This window comes from Mytilus trossulus, chromosome 8 (genome assembly GCF_036588685.1).
Source record: "Mytilus trossulus isolate FHL-02 chromosome 8, PNRI_Mtr1.1.1.hap1, whole genome shotgun sequence".
Taxonomy (NCBI): domain Eukaryota; kingdom Metazoa; phylum Mollusca; class Bivalvia; order Mytilida; family Mytilidae; genus Mytilus; species Mytilus trossulus.
The window spans coordinates 67,196,446-67,222,345 of NC_086380.1; the positions used below are offsets into that span (position 1 = coordinate 67,196,446).

The window sequence follows — 25,900 nt, forward strand, 5'->3', positions numbered from 1 at the left end:
CAATTGATGTGGTTGTTAAAGGAGTAGATCCGATAAGGGCCGATTTTGGCCTCAAATGACAGGTCCATCTGACAAAAGATTTTGGACATTTTTTTAACACTTAAGTGTCTATTTCAGACAGTTGTCTCATTGGCAATTATACCATATCTTGTTTTTTATATCAATGAGTTGATGTGAAAGATCTTAACTGATTTAGTCATCAAAAGCGCTCTGATTCAAGCTAATATATGAAAAACCTATCAAATATGCCAAAAAATGTAATTTTTTAGATGGTTTTTGTCCAAAATGAAAGTGGCCACATCCGTGTTCATCCTCAACCTTTTATATATGTTACGTATTATCATCAAATACAATTTACATTTCAATATTAGGAATGAAAAAAACTGTGGCCACTTTCATTCTAGACGGTAACCGTCTAAAATTTAGCTAAATTGCTAAAATTGTGCAGATTTCCGTAATTAAGCATGACTTAATGATGCTAGTATATGTGAATTGTATTGTCAAAAACAATGTAGCAGAAGCATTCTACTTAACAATAAGCAACTAAATGTTTACATAACTAAAAGTGTAAATTTTAACAATTTTGTTAAACTGCTATATGTTGGGGCCAAAATGGGGTCTTACTGGACCTTTGATAGCTGCTTTATGTGCTTCTTTTTAATGTCCCACATACGATAGTAGAGGGGCATAATATTTTCTTGTCTGTGCATCAGTTCGCTTGTTTGTTTGTTCGTCCGTCCATCCATTCGTTCGTTCGTTCGTTCGTCTATCCCGTTTCGTGTTAAAGTTTTTGGTCAAGGTCGGTTTTGATGAAGCTGCAGTCAAATTAACTTGAAATTAAGTAGACATGTTCCTTGTATATGATCTTTCTAATTTTAAAGCCAAATTAGACTTTTGACCCCAATTTTATGGTCCACGGAATATAGAAAATGGAAGTGCCAGTTTCAGGTTAAAGCTTTTGGTCAATGTAGTTTTTGATGAAGTTGAAATCCAATCAACTTGTAACTTAGTACACATGTTCCTTATGGTATGATCGTTCTTATTTTAATGCCAAATTAGATTTTTTTACCCAATTTCACGGTCCATTGAACATAGAAAATGATAAGTGGGGCATCCGTGTGCTTTGGACACTTTCTTGTTGAATATATGTTTTGTTGAGATTATGACATAGTGACGACTGCTGTATCCCTGCTTTGACAACTTTACATGTTATATTTGTAATGTTCACTCATTGTTGTAAATAAAAATGAAGTTTGACGCGATTGTCATACAAGTTAGAGGTTTAGCGCTATAAAACCAAGTTCAATCCACCATTTTCTGCATTTGAAAATGCCTTTACCAGGTCGGAAATATGACAGTTGTTTTCCATTTGTTTGATGTGTTTTGAGATTAGATTTTGGTATTTGATTATGGAACCTTCCTTTCTGAATTTTTCTCAGAGTACAGTTTTTTGGTAATCTTGTTTTTTACTTGACAATTGATCATTTTTTAACATGACTATCCACCAACGGTATACACAAAATGTGTTTAAGCATGTTTAAAGACAATTGAGAAATTGTGACGCATCCTTGTATTATATCCGACTGTACTAAATTAATCGCATCTATATTAATCATAACACATTAATTAAAAGAAGGCAAATCGCGCTGTACAACTTTGACTCTAGTAAAGCTATAGACAAACAGTTCATTTGCGGGTGTTCAGGGGACATTTTTATATGATACACGGACACAGTTAGTTGTTACAGGGACACTTTTTTATGATTATAATTACTTGCATGCATGATGAGTGAGATAATTGGTCCCTTCCATATCAATTTCAATGTCACTAACATATTTCCGTTTTTTTTTTTATTTAAATATTTATGTTAGCATGAACACATTTTTTTTTCAAACATTCCAGTATATTAATATTGAGATCAGTATACTGAGCTATTGACCATTTTGATTAAAAAAAGGGGGTGATGTGTTTTTTCCTTAAACATATTCTGATCCCCAATTTTTGAAGTACAAATATATTGTGGTTGAGCAGATAACAAAATAATGTTCTGATATCTGATTTTTCGATCATCGTATATAAAAAGGGTTGATTTAATAATAAAAAATAAAAACAATATTCGGATACTAGCGTTAAAAGTAAAGACATGCTAGTTCTTACGTTTATATTTCAATTTCAAGACATGCTAGTTCTTACATTTATATTTCAATGAAGAAGACAGAACATATATATAAAAAAACATCAAATATGATCAAAAGAAAAAATCTTTATCAATTCACCAATGGACAATTGATTCTTTAAATAAAAGGAAGCAAATCATGAAGACAATCATTGAACTCATGTCATCAACTTTGGACAGTAAGCTTCAAATGTATCATAGTGACAAGTATGTAATCCTGATCACCACTATTATATAGAAATTTAAAAGCAATAAGCATAACATTTCGAAATGTGTGCTAAACATGATTAATAACATTACATAATCCATTTTTTCATAACATTCATTCACATTTCATTCACTTATGAAATAGGAAACTCCTTTTTTAATTAATTCATTTCGTATTTCAATTCATATAGTATATTGAATTCATATTACAAAAAAATCATATATTGTTGTCTGCAAATATACGTTTGTCCTTATTTTTAAGGGGAAATGGGGGGGGAGACATGGAATGGCACAAAAACATAGGATTCGTTTTATTTTACATCCCTCTGCACCGCTGTTCGTTTATCTCCAAATGAAAATAAAATGATTGCTTATCGCTAAAATCTCTTTCAAACAATACTTACTTTCATTTAAAACATTATCATATGTGTACGACATTCAACTTTTACTGCCCATGTGTAAAGTGGGGGAAAATAAGTTTAAACTGTAACTTACATTAACTGGTATATGGCTATTTAAGTTTCTTATCTATTTAATTTGCTTCATCTTCTAAATGCAAAATGTTAAACGTCTTTCTTGAAACGTCGTACAAATCAGATACAAAACAAAAGTAATAAAAACAGGCCGGAAACAAACTGCCAATTATTTTTTCAGCACTTGTAGTCAGGTCACCTCAAAAACTTTTATTATATTGATAAAATCATATCTTAAAGTCAAAACAATAACAAATAACATCAAACCAAAAAAATAAATATTTTTTTTAAGCATGCAATGAGTATTTTGTTTTTACTTGCTGAATGATGCTTTTATTTTCTGTATTAAACGACGTAGCATCAATGTCAAAACGTCCTGATATGAACAAAAATAATATTCATACTGATAATTTATGTACATGATATATACATATTGAATCATATGACCCGTCTTTATAACGCCTTATTGACCACGACCTAGTTTGCTACTTTTTTCCTGAGATTGGATGTTATTGTTGCAACCTCTTTTAATTTTATGATTTAATATTTGTCCAAGACCTTTGAATTGTAGTTTTGGGATTTATATTGTGTCCACTGAGATGAAAGCGTCAATATTGCAAATATTACCAATGATGGTTATACCAATTTCCAATATCTTTCATTTTTCTTATAATACATTTTGAACAGTTCGTTTTTTTTTCATTTACTACTACCTTATCGGCTTGTTGTTTTCATAAGGACACATTTAACAAGATATAAATAAGTCATAAGTATCCGGGTCATTGAACCGCTCTGTAATCTAAAACTTGAAGTTAGGTGGGTACACTATAAAGATCCAGTTACACTGTCCGATAAAACATTATTTTTTTCAATTCTTGTACGTCAATAAAAACACATTAGTATAAAAATAACGAAAGTAAAGTAAATAATATGTAAACCACCAAAACAAATGAGTTGATCGTCTGACTTTAATTACTTTCAATATATTGATATCAGAAAATACACGTTATTAAATATTTGAATTTCAAGTGAAATGATGAATCATTTTGTATGCCTTGTTGGTCTTTAAATATTCCTATGAATAAACAAAATTTAAAGGTGTGTTATCTTTTCGTAGTAATCATCCAAAAATTAATGTTTTCACAAATAATACAAGTAGGTGATCAACATACAATAACGAAAAAGACTATAGTTGTTCGGCATTGATAAACATATGTGTAAACATTTGATCAATTCAAAATTGTTTGACCTAAATAATATTGAATTTTTATAACATTTATCTAACTGTTTTTATATATATAAAAAAAACTTTTGTTTGTCAGATTTCTGATGGACTTGTTGGTTCAATATTTTAACAAACCATTCAAATCACTCCCCTCATTATGCTTTGTATGCAAAGAGTCAGACACAAGCATGTTGTCTTTATGACGCCGTTGTCTATGAAGTCCGACCATATAAGAAGTAAAATATGAAGGTACTGTTTTATCAATCAATACAAATGTATAATATTTAACTATCATTACATTCATTGAAAATATGCATAGTTTGTTAATTGAAAAAAAAATTTTACTAGAGAGAGAGTTGTAGACACCATGTAACAAAGGTCATATATATTATGAAATGGCGTCCTACATACAATTTCGAAACCTGATTATAATACATTTATTTGAATGTTCTATCGTGGTTCAAATTAAAATAAAGTTATTTTATGTGTTTTTGTCTTTCAGCGTTCGTACTATCTATTACATCAAGTGTAGAAGGATGCAATAGTTAAAAATTGTAATAATTTACTGGAGAAGGTATGTTATTTTCTAAAGTAGTTATTTATGTAGAAGAACACAATTATTGCAAAAGGTTTGGAACAAACACCATCTTTGAAAAGGGATTACTAGACTTTAGCCAGTTATATGTCGCCTAATGACGATATTTGAGCTAAATTATTACCCTTGTTTATAAATTTAAAAAGTTAAAGACATTGTTGTTGAAAGCATGGTACAATAATAAAGATAATGTTAAGGGAAAGGTAGATACATATTTTTTTCATAAAAGTAGTTTCCATCCATAGTTTTTGGTGGGGTTGGTGTTGTTATTCTTTAGTTTTCTATGTTGTGTCATGTGTACTATTGTTTGTCTGTTTGTCTTTTTTCATTTTTAGCCATGACGTTGTCAGTTCATTTTAGATTTATGACTTTGAATGTCCCTTTGGTATCTTTCCTCTCTCTTTTTCAAATTGAATCAAAACAAATATTATGTAAATCTTGCACAAGTACCCCTCAATTACGAGTGGGAAAAGAGCGACATAAAAACAAACCTTTTTAAAGGTCACAGAAGATTAGTAATTTGTGTTCTCATAATCATATAGAAGATGAGTTTCATGTTTTGATAAACATTTGACTGTCCCGTTGGTATCTCTATAATGATCATCAAATTCTGTAAAAGGCTAAATCTCTTTTAGTTTATCAATATATATTTCACATTAAAAAAAAAACAAAAAACAAAAAACATTACTCTATCTATGTGTATGAATATTTCATCTGTATACATTTTTATGCTAAATATATGCATTCCCAAACTGCAGTCATATTTCTAAGGTGTCTATCAAATTCTTCCAATTTTAAAAAGTATTTAAATAAATATCTAGTTATTGGTTGCTGTGTGTACATTAGAGAACAAATACCTTTATTTTTAATCATTTCGGGCTGATTTTTATGCAGCTCTAATCACCATATCTTCAAATATTATTAAATACTGTTTAAAGGGAAATAATCCTTGCACATATATTGATTGTCTACCATATTACTTTCTCTTCCATGTGCATACAATAACTGTTCAGTGTTCTATTGTATTGTGTTATAATTTATTTTGTTAACTCATTGTAATAAAGCAATCATTGTTTTTTTTGTATGAAATTAAAAACCCAAATAGGGTCCATAATTAGATTATAAATATATTCTTAGTATTATTTTTATTTTATTACTCATTCATATCTCATTTATTTATATACCTAAACAAAAAACAACAATAGCACTTCAAAAGTATAACTTGTTTCAAAAACTTAATTTAAACGTAGATATGTAACTCTCTAATCTGAAACATTTGAAATGAGATATGAACTGCTAAACCTTTTAAAATATAAAAAAGCACCATTGATAAAAAGATAATAATATTTTTTATTCACGACTGCTACCATACAGTTTAGTAGTACAATGATAACATACATGCAAATCTTTGAACTTGAAAATGTTATGTCAATTTAAATTTTAGATGGCATCACAAGCGACAGCGGAAAACAACTTTATACGACTTTCATACTTACTACTGAAAATAGCACCACAGGCTGTGAGAAAATATTTCGACATGGAATTTCATCCAGATGAGCTGTCAAAATTTCTTACTCGAAATATGTTTAAACTTCGTGAACTGTGTGCCAACAAAATTATATCACCACCACAATGGCTTTTATTGTTCCCCAAAAAAGGTAAATTATTATGACAGTCGTTATATTCTTTAAGGACTGGTTGTAATATAGAAGAAAGAAATATATTTCTATATAAACATTTATATACTAGTACCATTACATAATTAACCTGATTGTATCAATAAAATGATTTCGTAGGTCTATACAGCATTCTAAAAAGTTAACAGATAAAGGAGATTGTTATTTTGAAAAAATATGCAAAGAACTACAAATTGAATTAATTCATACTAAAATATGTAAATTTTCCCTCGGTGTAGGAAAAAGAAGCTCAAATATGGCAGTGATCGGCGAGCTTGGGAGATACCCATTATTTATTGAAATTATAGTTAATATGTTTTTATACCTATCACGTTTAGAAAAAACAGAAGACAAACTGTTGTCTGAAGCTCTCTCTGTATCCAAGGCCTTATCTAACCAGAATAAGAAAAGTTGGTATAATTTTATGAGCTCACTATCAAAATATTTAGACACTGATCTATTTAAAAATTTTAATATGAAATTCAATTTAAAAAAGTTCATTTTGAACAGGTTAAAACTAAAGTATAATCAGTTGTGGTACTCATCTTTAAATGATGACAGGAAAAGCATGTCATTTGGTAATTAACTTAGAACATATAGACTTTTTAAAAATAATATAAGTTTTGAACCCTATTTGTCTATGGGAAATAGAAATCTGAGAATTCAGATGACAAAATTTAGAATTAGTAACCACAATCTTGAAATAGAAAGAGGTAGATACAGAGGTCTTCAAGCAACAGATAGAATTTGTAATCTTTGTAAAAATGGAGTGGAAGATGAACCACACTTTTTACTTAAATGTAAATCTTTAGAAAATGAGAGAGAGTCAATTTTATCAAATATAGTTAAAACTTTTAAAATTTTTAAGAATCTAGACATTCATTCACAATTTATATGGCTCATGTCTAATGAAGATAACTATATATTGAATCAAGTATGTAATTTGATTAATAATTTAAATACTGTAAGAAAACAAATTCTATAAACTTAATTAGAATTGCTAATATTGTTAATATTTTATTTTACTTTTATATATCCATGTTTACTATGGGTACACTACTGTCAAAGGTTTGTCTGTTATTCGCAGCTAGATTGGATCTTATTTAATATGAACTTCAGGGCTAACTGTATTTGTCAATCTCATTGATAATAATAATAATTATAAATATATAAAAAAAAATGTATAGATATATATATCTCACATATTGATGTTTTGGGTTTTTTTTTTTATGATTTTCTTTTGTTTAACATAATCATTGTAATCATTGTAATCAAATGTACATTTAAATTTATCTTGATTATTCTGCTTGTAATGGGCGTCTTTAATTGACAATAAAATATTGAACTGAACTGAACTGAACTGTTAGCTAAGCTCCGAACAAACACCTGGCTTTAATAGTTGAACAGTTCAAATAATATTACCAACGCAACAAATAAGGTAATGACTATTACATGAACTTTGATTGACATAAATAAAAAATAGTAACAGCAACTTTTAAATTACATATTCCAGATATAGTCGAGTCAATTTAGCAAAAATTTGACCTTACCTGAAAGTAATTGCAGCAGAAGATGGTTAAGTGTTAATCTTTAGCATTATTCTTCAAATATACATAAATAAAAATGTTTACTTTATTTTACAGATAACTTAGTATCTTCTGGTACTTTGGATATACCGACAATGTGTCTGTTGCTACGAAACTTCACAGAAATACAAATACCAACTACTCTTCCACATCCTGCCGACAACAAGGTTGGATCCGATTTAGCAAGAATCGAATACTATCGAAAAAAGATTGTACATTCTCAACATGAATTATCTGATACAGACTTCAAGTTAGCATGGGACACTATAACGGGTGTGAGTTTATAATATCACATGTTTTGTCGAAAAACTAATAAGAGCTAAATAACTATTGCATAATTCAATGTTGGCTTTAGCATGACGCGGAAGAAAGGGTTTGGTTATTCTGTTGTTTTCCGTTCATTAATTCTATATGTGTCTCAGCCTTAACATATCTTAACTTTATCTTCGAATGCCGAATTCGAAGATCAATCAAGTAATGCAAATACATGTAAATAAAACACGGAAACAAATACTTAATTTTGAATTTTACGTGTTTTTATTTCTTCTCAAATTTGCATTTATAGCTAGTATGGATATACACAGGCATAATGTACAGGAAAATTATACAGTTTTTTTTCTCAAAACAGCTACTGTCAAAATTCAGGAAAACATACGACTCTTCAACAATACCATACTGTATGTAAACGAAATTGATTTGTATAATAAAATACTCGCTGTTGAAAACAAAAAAGTACTCTACCTGTCAGGTCATTTTTCCTTTCTACACTAACAAGAGGTCACTGAACTACAGACAAAAAATCTTTAAAAAATGTCAAAATCTCCTCGCAAACCTAAAGACACAAATGCTTAGGATTATAAAGTCAATATTGATATTTAAAATAATCTGCTACTGGTCAAAAGAATGTATTAATATAATATTGTCCTTCAATAAAGATACATTTAGTACAGTTGCCTTAAACTATGAAGTTTTGCATTGTATTGTCATATCGTTAACGTATGGTTTTTTTCCGCCATACTTGTCATTTGCTATGCCATAATATAAATTATTTATCACCTCAAATATTAAGTGAATGTATTTTGACACTTAAACTATCAATTATTAACATTTTAGATCTAACCTTGAAGCTGCAAATTTTGTTATATAAAAATATTATTTGTATTATTATCAAACTATATATTACAGGCAATGACCCGTTTGAGCAATATGAACTTAAAAGCTCAATTTGAAGCTTTGTTAACAGGATCATTAAACGGAGTCAATGAGAGAGGTACATTATTATTTTAACAAGAACCAGTCTTACAATAAGTCACTAAGTAAAGAAATGTTTTTGCATGTGACTTTTATATTAATAAATGATAATTTAAATATAAATTCTTATCGTTGAACCAAAATATTATCAAACTTGCCAATCACTGATTGTGAAATTATCGAATTCTAAATGCCAAGGCTCTGCAAGAACTTTATAGTTCGACACTTTATCTATCAAGATTGAACTATCTATAAAAAAAAATTGTTTGTTTTCATTAAAAAGAAATTGTTTTCGATAAACAATTATTTCGTTAGAGTTCTTACTAAATTCCTGCCTCATGAGTCATTACTCACAACATTTGTGCGCAAACTTGTTTTATCCTCACTGGAAAACAACTTTGAATAGATATATTTCAAGCAAGGAATACGAAAAGGTTAAATTGCCAAATGATAAGAGAACAGTTCTTCAGAGATTATGACTAGATTGAGTACTAACTGTAAAACACTACATGTGTTATTCGTTCTCAGTAAAAGAGGGACGAAAGATACCAAAGGGACAGTCAAACTCATAAATCTAAAACAAACTGACAACGCCATGGCTAAAAATGAAAAAGACAAACAGAAAACAATAGTACACATGACACAACATAGTACATAGTCTTGGTTTTGGTTGAAAGTGATGTCATTTCCTCTTGGTGATTGGTGATGCATTACTGTTAAAATCTGTCCGAGAATAAACCGTAAAATGATCATTGAATATTTTCTTGTCAAGCAATATACAGAGAAATGAAATGCATGTAACACGGACCTAACAGAGAAAGTTTTCATACAAGGCCGTGTTTCATTGACCTAAACTCGGTGTTGTGTTCGTGTAAGTCACACATTTGGTTTGATTGTTTAAGAAGATTATGTGTGTCTATTTTCATAAAAACGTTTTTTTTTTTTTAATTGATAAATATGCTGCAAAAAATTATGTTTTTTCTATATTCATGAACATTTGATAAATATGAGATATTTCTGAATAAAAAATGTATAAATGTTCAGATGAGGCTAGGAAATTTTCAGATTTTCTGATTTTTCCAATACTTTACCTTATCTACATTTTGGTTTTCTCTAAATAGATTTTAAGTAATTTGATCGTAATCAAGTTAAAAAACGATGATTTAGCTCTCTGATGAATACCAGAATGTGGTCAGTTTTGTTTTAATACTTTAAAACTACAAATATGGCTATTGGCACTCTTTTTTGCTAAAAATATATAAAAAAAGTTGACATAATTTCAAGTAATGTGACCTACTTATTCCAAATTTTGGTTAATTTAACCATTTATTAGTCAATTATTGATGATTTTGCGTTAAAGGGGCTCGCGGGTCTAAATCAACTTTTTTAGTAATATAGGATTTTGCTATTTTTTTCTATGATTAAATTGTATCGTATACCTAATAGAAGCATAAAATAAAAATATGGGGTCACCGTACATGTAAGCTCGCAATCTGTCTCCAAAAGAAGCATACATTTTTGTTTAATAGAAGAAATATTGTTAATATCGAAATAAAAAAGAACTAAATTACAAAAATCGCTTAAATTATACAATAAGTTAGTTTATGTACAGCTAATCTGTAAACAATATGAAAAGATATAGGTCCCCGATAAGTTAAAAACGATATTTCAATTTAAACGTAAAAAAAATGACATTTTGGCTTCAAAAGGAGATAATTTGGTGCTTTTTCAATGATATTAACATTTTAAAGTCATCTGTGACCTAACCGAATCGATTTGTCTGGGTGATTTTTGTATTATATCATATAGTAATAACAAATAATGTAATAAATAAAATTCACTTATTGCTGAAATTTTTGTACCCGAGAGCCTCCTTAATTTCTCTGGTTGGAGCGTTTTTGAAATTATAAGAGAAATAAATTGATATCTTTGTTGTTAAAGACGTCAAATGCATTATAACATTTGTAAAAGGTTACAGTTACAAAATTTGCAATAGTTACTGGATAATAGATTGATAATATTAGCCTTTTTTGTTGAAATCAGAAAAATAAATCTGAAAATCTGAAAATTATTGGGTGTTTTTTCATTTCTAAAGTTCTGAACAGAAAAAATATCTATTTACAACATAAACTGCTTGAAACATAATTATGAATTTGATGCAAATAAAATTTAAATTATTATTTCATGTGATGTAAAAAGCCTTTATCATGTTTTTGTTCATTGAATTTTATACGTTATTGATCTAATTATGGAGTAATATTTTCTATTTAATAAGATAATAGATTGCTGTGGGGTTTATAACATAATTAATTTTTTTTCATATCTTAGCTTTGGAAATTTTCTCTTTCCCCCAAATCAGAGGATACAAAAATTATGTCAAGGTAGTCAAACGGATGAGTCTATCTATTGTTCAAATATTTTACCGATTTTGGTCTGATTATACTTCAGTTTGGGTATCTAGGTTGTTAATTCGGAAATATTTATGATTTTCATTTGGTTCATGTTGTTCAGTTTTAAGTTTTCTGCCCTAGCCGTGCTGTTTGTTTTGGTTTGTTTTTTTTTTTTGGGGGGGGGGGTCTTTTTGTATACTGTTGTTTGTACTTTGTCAGTTTTTTTCTACTTATGAGTGTGAATGTCCCTTTGATATCTTTGGCCTCCTGTTTTCTAGTTATTTTTTTGGAAAGTAAGGGTTATCTTTCATCTGGCGTACTAAGTTATAATCCTGGTACCTTTGATAACTATAAATATCTCATATTAAAGTAACATTTATCTGATTTGTATATGAAAGTTTCAACATTTTTTTTCAATTGATATCGATCGAACTGTTGAATAAGACACATACCGGTCTTTAGAGGAAAAGAAGGTGAGGTCTTGGCAAATTTTGCAAGTGAAAAACTCATTCCTTTTCTTAACAGAAATTGTGCGTCACACCTTACACACATCGCTATATAGTTCCATCTTTTATGAAATCACATCACAAATACAATCGTTTTGTAAATTGTTGGTGTTTGTTGATAATGGAAAAGATTAATATACTTTTTTTGGCCATTTTTTTTTTGGGGGGGAGGGGGGGCATGGGTACATAATTCAATTATGAACAAGCTAAAATATTGGCCTGGTGATGATACATGAATACATTTCGAGATCTTGCATATTGAGTCTTTCTCGCTGTATAGAAGACCCACTCTTAGAATGTCCTAAACCAAGTCAGGAGTACGGCAGTTGAATTCAAATGGTTCGTTTCAATGTATATGGGTGTTAGTTTTGTTACACTTCAGTGTTCCTATACATGCGTGCTGTTCTTTTGTTTTCCACTTATGTTTAATAAGTTTCTTTCGGGTTGTAACCCTAATTCTTATATTCCTAATATCGTGCTATTTGTGTAAATAAACTTATCATAAACTAGAAATCCAGGATTGAAATTCTTTTTTGTGCAAAACGCGCGTTTCTTCTACAAAAGACTCACCAGTGACGCTTGAATCGACAAAAGTTAAAATGTGCAAATAAAGTACGATGTTGAAGAGCACTGGTCGAAACATTCCTAAAAGTTTTGCCAAATACAGCGTCGTATACCTACAAATTTAGCAAAACTTTGGCAAAAAAGAATTTTGGTCCTCAATGCACTTCAACTTCGTACTTTATTAGGCCTTTTTAACTTTTTTGGATTCAAGCGTCACTGATGAGTCTTTTGTAGACAAAACGCGCGTCTGGCGTATATACTTAATTTAGTCCTGGTTTCTATGATGAGTTTATCTACATGTACTCAACTCAATAAATAATATTACTGATACACAAATGAATTTAGTTCAATCGTTAAACAGTAAGCGTTAATATGAATTTATCCATTTCAGTTGATGACGTTAACTTAGTTAGTAGGCCATGTGATGTTTGTGACTTCAAGAATATAAAAGCGTCGTCCGTTGTTTGGTGTTTAGATTGTGACGAGTCGCTCTGTCAACATTGTTTAGACCATCATAGTGCACACAAACTATCGCGTTATCACGAATGCATCAACATAGAAGAGTACTTAAAAGATCCTTCAAAGACAACAATTACCTGTTCAGAACACAAACAAGAACTCGATTTTTTCTGTGAGGTACACCATATTCCTCTATGCGTTTTGTGCGTTATGAACGATCACAAATCATGTCAATTAATAAAACCTATTCAAATAGCAATTACACAATCAGACCATACTAAACATGAATTGAATGAAAGAGTTAACAAATTATTGCAAAATATAGATGGTATCATCGTGGACGTTCAGAGTAATTTAAAATCATATGAAATTGAAAAAGGAAAAGTCAGAGGTCAACTAAGAAGTAAATTAAAATTGGCTGCCGAAGACGTAGAGAGTCTGTGTTTAAAAGATATCGCTCAACATGAAAACTCAACGAACGTTTTATTTAGAAATCTATCGAAGCATCAAAAAGAAACTAACCGACTTTTAAATAACTTGAGTAAGCTTAAGGAAAAAAATGTTCGTTCCTTGATGACAATGTTAGAAATTGGAAATAAAATCAAAGACCAAGAAGTAAATATCCAATTCCTTTTAAAAGACAGAGTCATCAATACTTTTCATATTGCTACAGACGTAGACCTACTAGCAATGAAAACAATTATTTGCTCCATTCATGAAATATCATTATCTTCTGCTTTGAATACACTGGACGAAACAGGTGCACAGCAAAAAAAGAAAACAGGAATAATAAAAATTGCCGACTTCAAAGTCGAAAATAGAACTAATGACAATGACATTCGTGGATGTTCTATAATAAACGATAATGTCGTCTGCTTTGCTGATCGCGGAAACAATCGTTTGATTTTCATGACTCTTCAAGGGTACCAGAAAGAAATTAAACTAACCTGTGAACCAGTAGATATTGCTACGGTTGACCATGCAAAAGTTGCCGTCTCAATGTACGATAATACAATTAAGATTATAAACATTGAAAGCTGGAAATGGGAAGACTTCTCCTTTATTGATGAAAATACTATAGGTGGACTGGCATTTTATGAAAACCAAATTTTCAGTCGCGTTGGGGGTATTGGTTATCTCATTATTGATTTGTCAGGCAAAGTGCAGCAAACAGTAACGATAGAAGGTTCCAATATGCCATACGTTAGTGTCTCGCAGGACAGGTTATATTCTGCAAGATGGGACACCGGAGAAATATTTTGCCACGACCTTCAAGGAAAAACAAACTGGAAATTTGAAAATAAATCCCTAGTTAATCCTCCAAACGGCATTACCACTGACAGTGAAGGAAATGCTTATGTTACCGGTTCTTTTTCTAACAATGTTATTTTCATATCATCTGACGGAAAAGAAACCAAGGAAATCATAAGTAGTAGTGAAAATCTCAAAAATCCAATTGCAATAGACTATGACAAGAAAACAGATAGATTGCTTGTTAGTGTTGCATCCGGATTAGGGTGCCTTTTCCTCATGAAAAATAAATAGTCAAACACATTGTATCTAGCAAGCTACACAGTCGTAAATGCATATGTATGGTTAATAACTGTTGTTAGTTCGTTTTTAATAGTTTCAAGAGTCTCCATGTAAAATGCGGTTATTGCCATACATAATCCTTTTTGGCATAATAAAGATAGGATACAATTTAAGGAACAAAATATGTCAATTAGCAGCGGGACAATACGTTAAGTATGCTCTGATTGCTCTTTCTGAGAAGGGATTTTAAGGGGTTCCTGTTGCTCAGTCTTTAGTTTTCAATATTGTGTTTTGCAAACTGTTGTTTGTCTTTTCGTCGTGTTTCGTATTTTACCATAGCTATGTCAGGCTTGTGAATTTGAATGTCCCGTTGGTAAATCATTTTTCACCCATTTATCGGACATACGCTTGATGAGTGTATTACGATATAATTGCATTATTCCCGGCCTTCTGATCACTATTGGTTGTCTTTATTTCACAATTCGGGGACTTCAACCACACTTTGTTTCAGAAGTGTGTTGACACTTGTCGCCACATACAATACACAACAAATGCTACAAATTTCAGGGATTTCATTACAACTGTCTTAAAATGAATTAATAATGAAAAATGTGTTATAGGGATACATCTTATGTGACACCCATCAAATGCTTGAAATCTTCATTCATAGTAAAAACGAATACATTGTATGTCAGCTGGTCTACAACGTTAATTTATAATTGGGATGTTCCAATAAAAAAAATATCATTGAAATTTAAACCAACAATAATACATGTATAAACAAAAGTTGTAAGTGCAATGTTATTAAACATTCACAAAAAGATGGCTATATTATACATGTTATATAATTGTCGAAAATTTGACCACAAAAAAAACGCACAGATATTTGAACACGTCTCTGATAGTCATGATAACATTACTATCGGCGATATATCCTTCTACCGCTTAAATAGATACCGCTATTTTAAAATTTTAATACTTAAACAAAAAAAGACTTCTACACAATAATCATTTTTTTGTAATTTTTAGCTTCATGTTTATCGCCTGTAACATGTGTAATATACTAGTCAACAGTCAACTAGTGAAATATAATAAATAGGAAAAACTGTTAAATTATCCCACGAAAAACCTTTATTAGCAAAGCAGATATATGATTAAAGGATTCTGATCAAATAGACGTATTTACACTTGTATGCAAATTTGGCCGCCATTACATAACATCACACAGGTTCCCGTAAACTTTGACTTCATAATTCAAAATATTTGACGTCACAACTAAAAAGTGATTGTTGCTTGACGTCAAAAGGTTATTCGGAGGTGATATAAGGTCATTCGGAGGCAAAATACAGCTAAATACCAAAAGTGTAAATACGTTTATTGGAAAGTTACAAAAACACCGTTCATTAGACACAGAGTCCGATTTATTCTGCGGATGACAAAAATGGGCATTTTATTTTGCAGGATTTCGTTGGATAGTGTAAACTTATCTTAATAAAAGAGGAACGAAATATACCAGTTGGACAGCCAAACTCAGATATCGAGATAAACTGACAACGCCATGGCTAAAAAGGAAAAAAACAAACAAACAAAAGTACACATGACACAACATAGTAAACTAAATAAAATGCAACACGAACCCCACCAAAAACTAAGGGTGATCTCAGGTGCTCCGGAAGGGTAAGCAAATCCTGCTCAACATGTGGCACCAAATCCGGTAACTAGTCTAATTCGGAAGGTCACATTCGTGAAAGGGAAGGGGATTGAAGTTACGACGTAAGGAACATATCCGATATCATTTGTGAAACGGTTATTCCATAACGGTCAACCAAGTCGTGATGGCGTCCGTAACATTTACGAACGGATGATTTCAACTTCACCATTTGTTACACTTGGTTTCCTTTTGAGCAGCAATCCTCTATCAAGACAATCATGATAGGAAATGCAAGCACGCGAATAACGTATCAATTGAGAGATATAATAACGTGTATGATATATTGGTGTATAGAATATAGTGTATTGGTAGAAGGTGTATGGTGCTACGATGTATCGTGTAAGGAGAATGGTGAAATAGTGTAACTTGCGATCGGTAATGGTGTGAATGAATGGGGTACAACATGCATTTAAAACTATGCAAAATATTGATGAGAACTGATTTTTAATGTTATACTTTAATTTACAATAATATGATCAAAATTCGGTTTTTTGAATACATAAATTATTTTGTAGTCTCACGTTTTCTTTGAAATTTAATTGCATTCTAGTGCAAAAAAAATGCTAAACTAAGAGATAACTTTAGAGGAAATGCAATTAAACCTATGCCAGATTTTATGCCCTAGCAAGAAAATGAAAAAAATAAATATCTTCTTTGTCCATCAACATCAAAAGAAGTAGAAAGCTTAGGGCCCTATTTTGAACAGGCATTAGAACTCAGGACAGGGGACTCTTGATTTATTTATAAAATATATTTATATATCATATAGATATATTGTTTTGCTTTTTTGTTTTGTTTTCGTGGTTTTGTTTGTTAAATGTATTTTGTGTATGTGTATATTATTTATCACATACTTATTGTTAAGAGTTTATAAGTCAATAAATATTTGAATTTGATCATAGTCTAATGTGTAATCTGTATGGTGCAAAGGTGTAACATGTATGGTGTAATGGTGTTTTGTGAATGTTTTAATGCTGTATAGTGTTAGTAGGAAGTTTGCACCATCCAAGGACGATAAGCTCTTAAATATCTGCAAAGGCATTATTCACAATTTTCAGCAGTATATCTTTAATTTTATGGTTATAAATTGTAATATTGATTTTTGAATTTTTGGATGAAAATACGTTTTTTTAAAAAATCGCGTAAGTGAGATAGCCTGTATGAATCTTGTCTCTTTAGCTTGCCTGTGACAAATTCAGAGAACTAATATAAAAAAAAGAAGTTGTGGTATGATTGTCAATGAGACAACTCTCCACAAGAGACCAAAATAACACAGAAATTTACAACTACATATCACCATACGGCCTTCAACAATGAGCAAAGCCCATATCGCATAGTCAGCAATAAAATACCCCGAAATGACAATGTAAAACAATTCAAACGAGAAAACTAATGGCCTTATTGATATAAAAAAAAATGAACGAAAAACAAATATGTAACACATAAACAAACGACAACCACTGAATTACAGGCTTCTGACTCATTTGAATGGCGGAATGGTTTCCTATTTCAAAGTTTCAAAATTCTATAAAAAGGGGGGTCAGAAACGCCCTTAATCATAGTTATACTATTTTCTTATAACCGACTATTGACTCCGGAGTTCCGGAGTTTATATTTTTCTTCAGTGGTTGGACATCCTGGTACTCGGTCAAACATTAGCAACATAAAGAAGTGAAATCAAGCTTTTAATCGGTAATTTTTTTTTATGGGAACAGACTGTTTTATGTTTTCATTAAATGCACTTCATAGGCGGAAAACAGTAAACCCTACCACCTCCCCACACACACAAACGGTGCAAATATTTTAAATATATATATATATATATATATACATTATGTACACAGCCATGTATCACCATCATTGATGGCGATCCGATGGATACATCTGTTGTAGGGTTGTCACTGACTCAGACGTACTTATGTATATATATATATATATATATTTAAAATATTTGCACCGTTTGTGTGTGTGGGGAGGTGGTAGGGGTTACTGTTTTCCGCCTATGAAGTGCATTTATAAACGAGTCTAAATTGAAAACTACGTTCAAACCTATGATTGCGTTGGATAAAAACCGCAATTTTTATACGTGTGCATGTTAAACAAATTTCGTTGTAGAAGGGTCTAAAAACAGCACAAACAACATTTTCCAAAAGACCTAAAAAGTGAAAAAGTATATTTAAACAAAACGCATTTGACTAACAGGTCGAACAACTGATGTTCTATAACTCTGCTGACTGCCATTGGCGATTGCCAAATAAAATTGATCACAAGATGTAACAAAATGGATCTAAAAATAAATTTAATACTAAACAGAAAAACTTTTTAAACTTGTGGCCGCAATGTTATGCCACAAACATACGGTGTCAATATATTTTAGTACACCAGATCCGGATTATCGTTATATATATATATTTGTCGCTCTGACTTGACTGAGTACCAGGATATCTCTTAATTCATTAGGTAACCCGACGATAAAATATATGATCCGGAATCTCTTATTTAAAGAAAATTCACAAACTGCAAAGTATCTAACCAACTTCAAACTGATCACAAGTGTAGCACTGTGTTACATTGTACTCTGACTGCTTTATTCATTACCACATTGTGCTTTATACTTGAACTAGTGTGGATTTCTTTTTTAGTATCAGCATACATGTATAACTTAAATAGAATTGGAGGGGGTACGGAAAATAAAGTTTGAATAAGGAATAACTGTTATATTTGAGCGCGATTCCTATTCAATTCTAAAAAGAAAGAGATAATATATTCAAACTAATTCACTGTTGTTAAATGTCAGTTAGCAAATATAAAACAGTTGTATCGGCAGTGAAAATGTAGGCGTACATCTTGATATACTTGAGGAAAATTATAACATTCAATGAAAGTTTTGTTTTATTTCAATTTATTTCTATTTTACAAGTTTGATCGTTTATATCAATATACAATGTTATTTCCATTGTTTTATGCAATGTAGGTCTACATATAATATTAATTGCTGCAGCTAATTTAATAAGTTTATGTAAAAAAATCGAAAAAAAACTTCGGTTTCTTAATAGTACAATCTGAATAAAATTCGGATCTATCATAATTTTCATCCTTTTAGGTGTCATACCACCAATTACTTCCACAAATTTAGAACGTATGTGAAAGTAGGCCTACTCGGACAAAAAATAGTGCATTTGATGTCAATGTTTACTTAAACTAACCAACAAATTGGCAGAAATGAAACTTTTGGTGAAAGAGAAATATGTTAAGACCATTTTGAGCTAAAATTTACTTGTTTATGAGTTTGCATTCAAAATTGAGGATTAATGCACTCCATAGTATACTAATTTAAGATTTCCAGAAAACCAGGGGTTATTTTTAGCGGTACCTCAATTCGGAAGACCTTTTCTTTTTATATGATTTTAAACACCTGTTGAAAATTGGCATGTAGAAAGCTGATACATGTGTGATTCAGGATATACCTGGTTTCTATGAAGTTAAACTTAAGGTAAAATATTTAGAAAGCTATGAAAATTGTAAAATTTGGTTGAACAGATAGGGACTTTATATTGGTGGTATGACACCTATAGTTCTGGACAAAATATTCAATTTCATGAATTTTGATATATAATGTGTCTCTCTCAGTTCCACATAGTGCTGTCCAATGGTAAAGTTTTAAATGGTAAATCCCAGTCACAAGTGTTTTAATTAACCGTGCCCCACATTCTTAAACATGCACATGTGATGGTATAGTTACGTTTGATTTGTAAACCGTTTTCATTCATTGACATTACTCCACGGATTGATTCTCAGTAAGCGTCATTTTTCCAACGACAAAAAAATCTGGAACCAAATTACGTTCGGAAATTCTCGTGAGTTTTTATTACTGTAACGTATTCCCAATCATTTATTTATTGAGTATATTGATATATAACTATTTACCAGAACGTTTTTCTTGTTAATCCATGATTGATACATTTAGCGTCCTCGCTAACATGAGACAAACATTGAGAAGATCTAGTTTTCAGTGGTTACAGGGGAGGTAATATTAAGTGAATTAAAAAGTACTTTTCCTTTTTGGTTAAAGACATGAAAAATCTACAAATATTTTCTAAAACTTTTTTTGTTTCCATTTTGATGATAGGGAAAAATGAAACCTACTTTCAATATAAAAAAAGGAGATGTGGAATGATTGCCTATGAGACAATTACCCACCAAAGTACAAATGAAGTGGATAATATAAAAAAGAAAATGTGGCGTGATTGCAAATGAGACAACTTTTCAAAAGAGACCAAATGAAACAGACATTAACTATAGGTCATTGTACGGCCTTCAATTATGATCAAAACCATATTACATAGTCAGCTATCAAATGAAATAACAAATTTAAACAATTCAGTTATGAAAACTAACGGCCTAATTTATGTACAAAAAAAATGAAGGAAAAACAAATGTTACACACCATCAAACGACAAAAATTGAATAACAGGTTCCTGACCTTGGATAGCCACATACATTGTTCATACAGAATGTGGAATTAGACAAGTTAGCGGGACCAGCCCTTCCATACTCATTTAACTTGTATTGTCTTTGAATTGGATCGAAGTCGAAGTGTCATTAATGTGCTTTGACAAACATTAGAAAATCTTCATGACAAAGCAATGAATAATAAAATAAACAGGTTTTACAATAGTATAAAGAACAAAATTATACAAAAATATAAATAAATCGAGTATACACTTTTTTAATGCAAAAGTCAAAAAATTAAAAACAAATGTTATTGAGAAAACGCTATTTATATTCGTGCACATCTGTCTTTGTTCCGTCTAATTTTTCGTATTTGTTTGAATGTACGTAGGAATTTGATTGAACATTTACGAAGTTATTTAATTCATCGTCTCCAATCCGTAGATCCATACCATGAAAATACTCGCTATTTATTTTTTCGTAATCACTACATGATGACTGTATATTGCGAAGCTTTACTTCTTCTGTTGATCTTTAAGATAATTAGATTAGAATGACTATAAAATGTAACTTAATATTTGCAATTAAATATCTAAGAAACACAAGAACGTAACCAATGAGTCTTTTGTAGAGAAACGCGCGTTATCCTGGTATATATTGTGAGTTGATTTACAACCACTTTGTCGATGTCACTGCTGTCGGAGCTTTTATTTCCCCATTAGTCATTGTTAGTTAAAGCACTTCGGTGTTGACATAAATTAGTATTGATATGGTCTTCATTATAAATAAACTGTTTACAAAACCTTAAATTTTGAAATACTAAGACTTTTCTATCTCAGTAGTAGATCACCTTAGCTGTACTTGGCAAAACTTAAAACAAAGAATTTTTGGTCCTCAATGGTTTACAACTTCGTACTTTTGCATTTTTATCTTTCTTGATTCAAGCGTCACTGGTGAGTCTTTTGACGTTAACACGCGCGTCTGAAGCAAATGAAGAATTTCAATCCTGGTATCTATTATAAGAACATAGGCACTACCAATTTGCAACATGGTTTTTTCTTATCAAAAGTCTTATTATTTTAAGGTCAGGACAGTGCACACTTGCATTTCCGCTCCTTTTCGTATTGAGATTTGTTATCAACATAAAAAATACATACGTTCATTAACTCATATATACAAGAAGATGTGGTATGATTGCCGATGAGACAACTCTCCACAAGAGAACAAAATGACACAGCAATTAACAACTATAGCTCACCGTACGGCCTTTAACAATGAGCCAATCCCATACCGCATAGTCAGCTATTGAAGGCCCAAAAACTAACGGCCTCATGTATGTACAAAATATATTAACCAAAAACAAATATGCAATACATCAACACCGACAATCACTGAGTTACAGGTTCCTGACTTGGTACAGACGCATCCATACATATTGTGGCGGGGTTTAACATGTTAGCGGGATCCCAACCCTCCCCTAACCTGGAGAAGTGGTATGACAGTACAACATAAGAACGAACTATACAAATCATTTGAAAAAGGCTCTTTAGATGATCAAAGATACAATTGGACGTGGCCGGGTATTTGTACATCCCAACAACAAAAGTACACTGATCTGAGGGTACTCGCAGTTAACTGACTGCTAGTTTAAAACCATTAAAATCTAATTAAAAAATCATGCTTCTCAGACTAATTATCAGTCCGTAAACATCTATTATCCAATGGATTGAGTGTAAAGACGTCATAAATAGTCAGAGAAAAACATGACATTGGCATTCCAACGATTTTTTTGTCTAATGGATCAATGCAAAATATAGTTTAGAACTTTTTGATTTCTAATTAAGTAGATAGACCTGCAAAACTAGTGTGATTCAAAAAGATATAATGACCGTGAAACTCTTAATATACTACACGCATTTGATGACTTGGATTGTACATTTCAAGTGAAAATTAAATAACGTGTTTGGCATTTTTTCACAATCATGAAAGATTAAAAACGTGGCATGCCTAATGTTGGATCTAATAGGTATGATGAATTGCTGTCTCATTAATTTACAATCTAATATTTGATTCATCATGTTTTTCTAACATTTCTTAGATAAATATTTCAATTTATCTTTAATCTTTAGAGAGAAAAAACATGTATCATTTTCTTATTTTATTCCAGCCGAAAGATTGTGGACAATTGTTTTTCATTTCATAGATATGGGAAGATGTGGTGTGATTGCCAATAAGACAACTCTCCATCCAAAAACCAGTTTATAAAAGTAAAGCATTATAGGTCAATGTACGGCCTTCAACACGGAGCATTGGCTCACACCAAACAAAAAGCTATAGAGGGCCCCAAAATTACAAGTGCGAAACCATTCAAACGGAAAAACCAACGGTCTAATCTATATACAAAATGAGAAACGAGAAACACGTATATATAACATAAACAAACGACAACTACTGTACATCAGATTCCTGAATTAGAATAGGTGCAAACATTTGCATATTTGTTTTGGTTTTTTATAATTTCGATATAAGACATTTACCTTTCCGACAAAGTGTCGAATCTTCCAGTTGTCATGTTTCCTGAAAATAGTATATTTCAAAAGTACTGCAACTGATATTTTCTGTTTTGAAAATCGTTGGTTATAACAAACAAAAATCAGATGCAATGTATTATAATTAATGTCATGACAAGTTAAAGCGCAACAAAAATAATATATCTATTAAAACAACTGCGTTAAGTTAAAAGTATTATTGAAATGACCAACTAAAATTATACTTTTTAAAAGCTATCAACTGTTTTATCGTACAATGTAGCAGAGTTATTTATGGCAAGCCGTTTTGCTATTTTACGGAAGCCTGGAGCTGCCTTGTATTATTGTTTATAACTAAACCATATATGATAATCATCGCGATAATGTTTTGAATATTGCAATACGACGCTTTATTTATCGCAATATTTCGCTATATTTAACGACAAGGCACTTTATTTAGCGCAATGATTTATCATATTTAACATTAAGAAGACTTAATTATCGCAAGAATTTGCTTTATGTAATAAGACGACTTATTTATCGCAATAGTTTCGCTATATCTAGCAACAAGGCACCATATTTAGAGCAATGCATTGCTATATTTGAAAAGAAGAAACCTTACTTATCGTTATTATTTGCTATAAATAACAAGACGCCTTATTTATCGCAATATTTCGCTATATCTAACAACAAGACGTCTTAGTTAACGCAATGATTTGCTCTAGATACCTTATATATCGCCATACTAACAAGACGACTTAGTTATCGCAAGATTTTGATTTTAATTTATATTCCCACACTTCAGACTGTCTATCAACTCCTGTGTACATTAACCTCAATTTTAGATATAGAGATATAGTCTTCTATGACATATGCTTTTGACCAATCACAAGAATTTGCGATCATCCGATGTTCAGTACTTCAATACTTTGAATAAAATCTTTCATTGTATATCATGGATCTATATGCAAGAATACAACGTATACCAGACGTTTCTTAGATTGATTTTTTTCTCCCTCTCTCTCTCTTTTTTTTTTATAAATCCCTTGTATCTTGTATCTGTATGTATTGGCACAAGCCAGGAACCTGTAGTCTAGTAGTTGTCGGTGGTTCATACCTCGACCCACAATTCATATTTTGTAAAAGTTTGTTATGTTTAATTTGGCCAGTTTGGGTGTAAATTGTTTCCCACTTTTCATGTCAAGCCTTTTAAAGACGACTAGTCACTTTATTGTATCGTGTTTTGCCATTGTGAAAGTTTCCTTTTATTGTTTGAATCCACTCTATATTTAAATTAACATATATCACATCTCTTTGTTTTTAAATTATAAATCTGACTTTTAAAGTCTTGTTTTCCTGAACAAGCATGACATATTTTTCACTGGGGGTTAAATTTTGAAACAAACAGTCAATCAAATTACACTTGTGTTAATAAAGAGGAAAACCATTTTAGATTTATTCATTTGTTAGGTTGGGAGATAGGAGATTTCATATATGGTTGCCTTTTAAGAGCTGAAAAAAATAAATAATTGGCGACATATTAAAATGAATAAAAATGCCCTCTTCGCTTTCCCATCCTCCGAATTCATCTATAAATTTAAACCGACTATCACGGTAATAGCACAATAGTGTTGAAAGCAGAGTTAAACATCATCAGTCATAATCCCTTCCCTAGAATACCTCAACTGGTTGTGTCCGTGTAGTTCTTATATTTATCCACAAAAAAAAAACATTTAAAAACACTGCTCACATTCTAGTATATCTGCATTCATTTTATTAATGTAATTTAGACTAAACGACACCATGTTTGTTATGAGCATCTGCCATCTAAACTAACTGTAAACTACAGGCTCTCAAGAGCCTGTGTCGCTCACCTTGTTCTATGTGCATATTAAACAATGGACACAGATAAATGCATCACAAAATTGTTGGTTTGGTGATGGTGATGTGTTTGTAGATCTTACTTTACTGAACATTTGTGTGCTACAATTATCTCTATCTTTAATGAACTTGGCCCAGTAATAACATTGGAAGATATTTTGTAAAAATTTATAAAAAATTATGAAAATTGATAAAAATTAACTATAAAGAGCAGAAAGATCTTCACCTGATAAACAATTTAACTCTCTGGTTTCAGAGATATAAGCCAAAATATACATTTTACTTCTATGTTCTATTTTTATCCATGGCGGCCATCTTGGTTGTTTGGCTGGGTCATCGGACACATTTTTTAAACAAGATACCCTTATGATGACTGTGACCTAGTTTGGTTAAATTTGGCCTAGTAGTTTCAGATGAGAAGATTTTTGTAAAAGTTTTCGGACGACGGACGACGAACGACGCCAAGTTATAAGAAAAGCTCACTTGGCCCTGTGGGACAGGTGAGCTAAAACGGAAGAGGCGGAAGACATTTGTCTCCTTAGAACGGCTTGCAGTGAAAAGAACTAAAGAACGAAAAAAATATGAAGAATTCAAGAATTAAATTATTGGTTCCGCATGAATGCTCACGGGTTTTAAGGGGATTATGAGAGGTGACCTTATGTGACACCCTTCGCTCAAAAAAAAGAT

General features: G+C 31.0%; 1 protein-coding gene across 1 annotated transcript; it reads left to right on the forward strand.

Moving 5' to 3' along the window:
* The first annotated feature begins 4,242 nt into the window (after positions 1–4,242).
* LOC134682066 (uncharacterized) lies at positions 4,243–14,713 on the forward strand. Its single transcript, XM_063541669.1, has 6 exons — positions 4,243–4,330; positions 4,584–4,655; positions 6,121–6,334; positions 7,996–8,213; positions 9,124–9,208; positions 13,041–14,713. The coding sequence occupies exons 3-6, from the start codon at positions 6,121–6,123 to the stop codon at positions 14,651–14,653; spliced, it is 2,130 nt and encodes a 709-aa protein (XP_063397739.1). The 5' UTR covers positions 4,243–4,330; positions 4,584–4,655; the 3' UTR covers positions 14,654–14,713.
* Positions 14,714–25,900: the final 11,187 nt, after the last annotated feature.

Bases quoted from the DNA above. Each gene is read 5' to 3' on its own strand.
- LOC134682066 (XM_063541669.1), top strand. From the start codon at position 6,121: ATGGCATCACAAGCGACAGCGGAAAACAACTTTATACGACTTTCATAC. The intron at 6,335-7,995 runs GTAAATTATTAT...TTTATTTTACAG, and splicing joins TTTATTGTTCCCCAAAAAAG to ATAACTTAGTATCTTCTGGT. The intron at 9,209-13,040 runs GTACATTATTAT...TATCCATTTCAG, and splicing joins AAACGGAGTCAATGAGAGAG to TTGATGACGTTAACTTAGTT.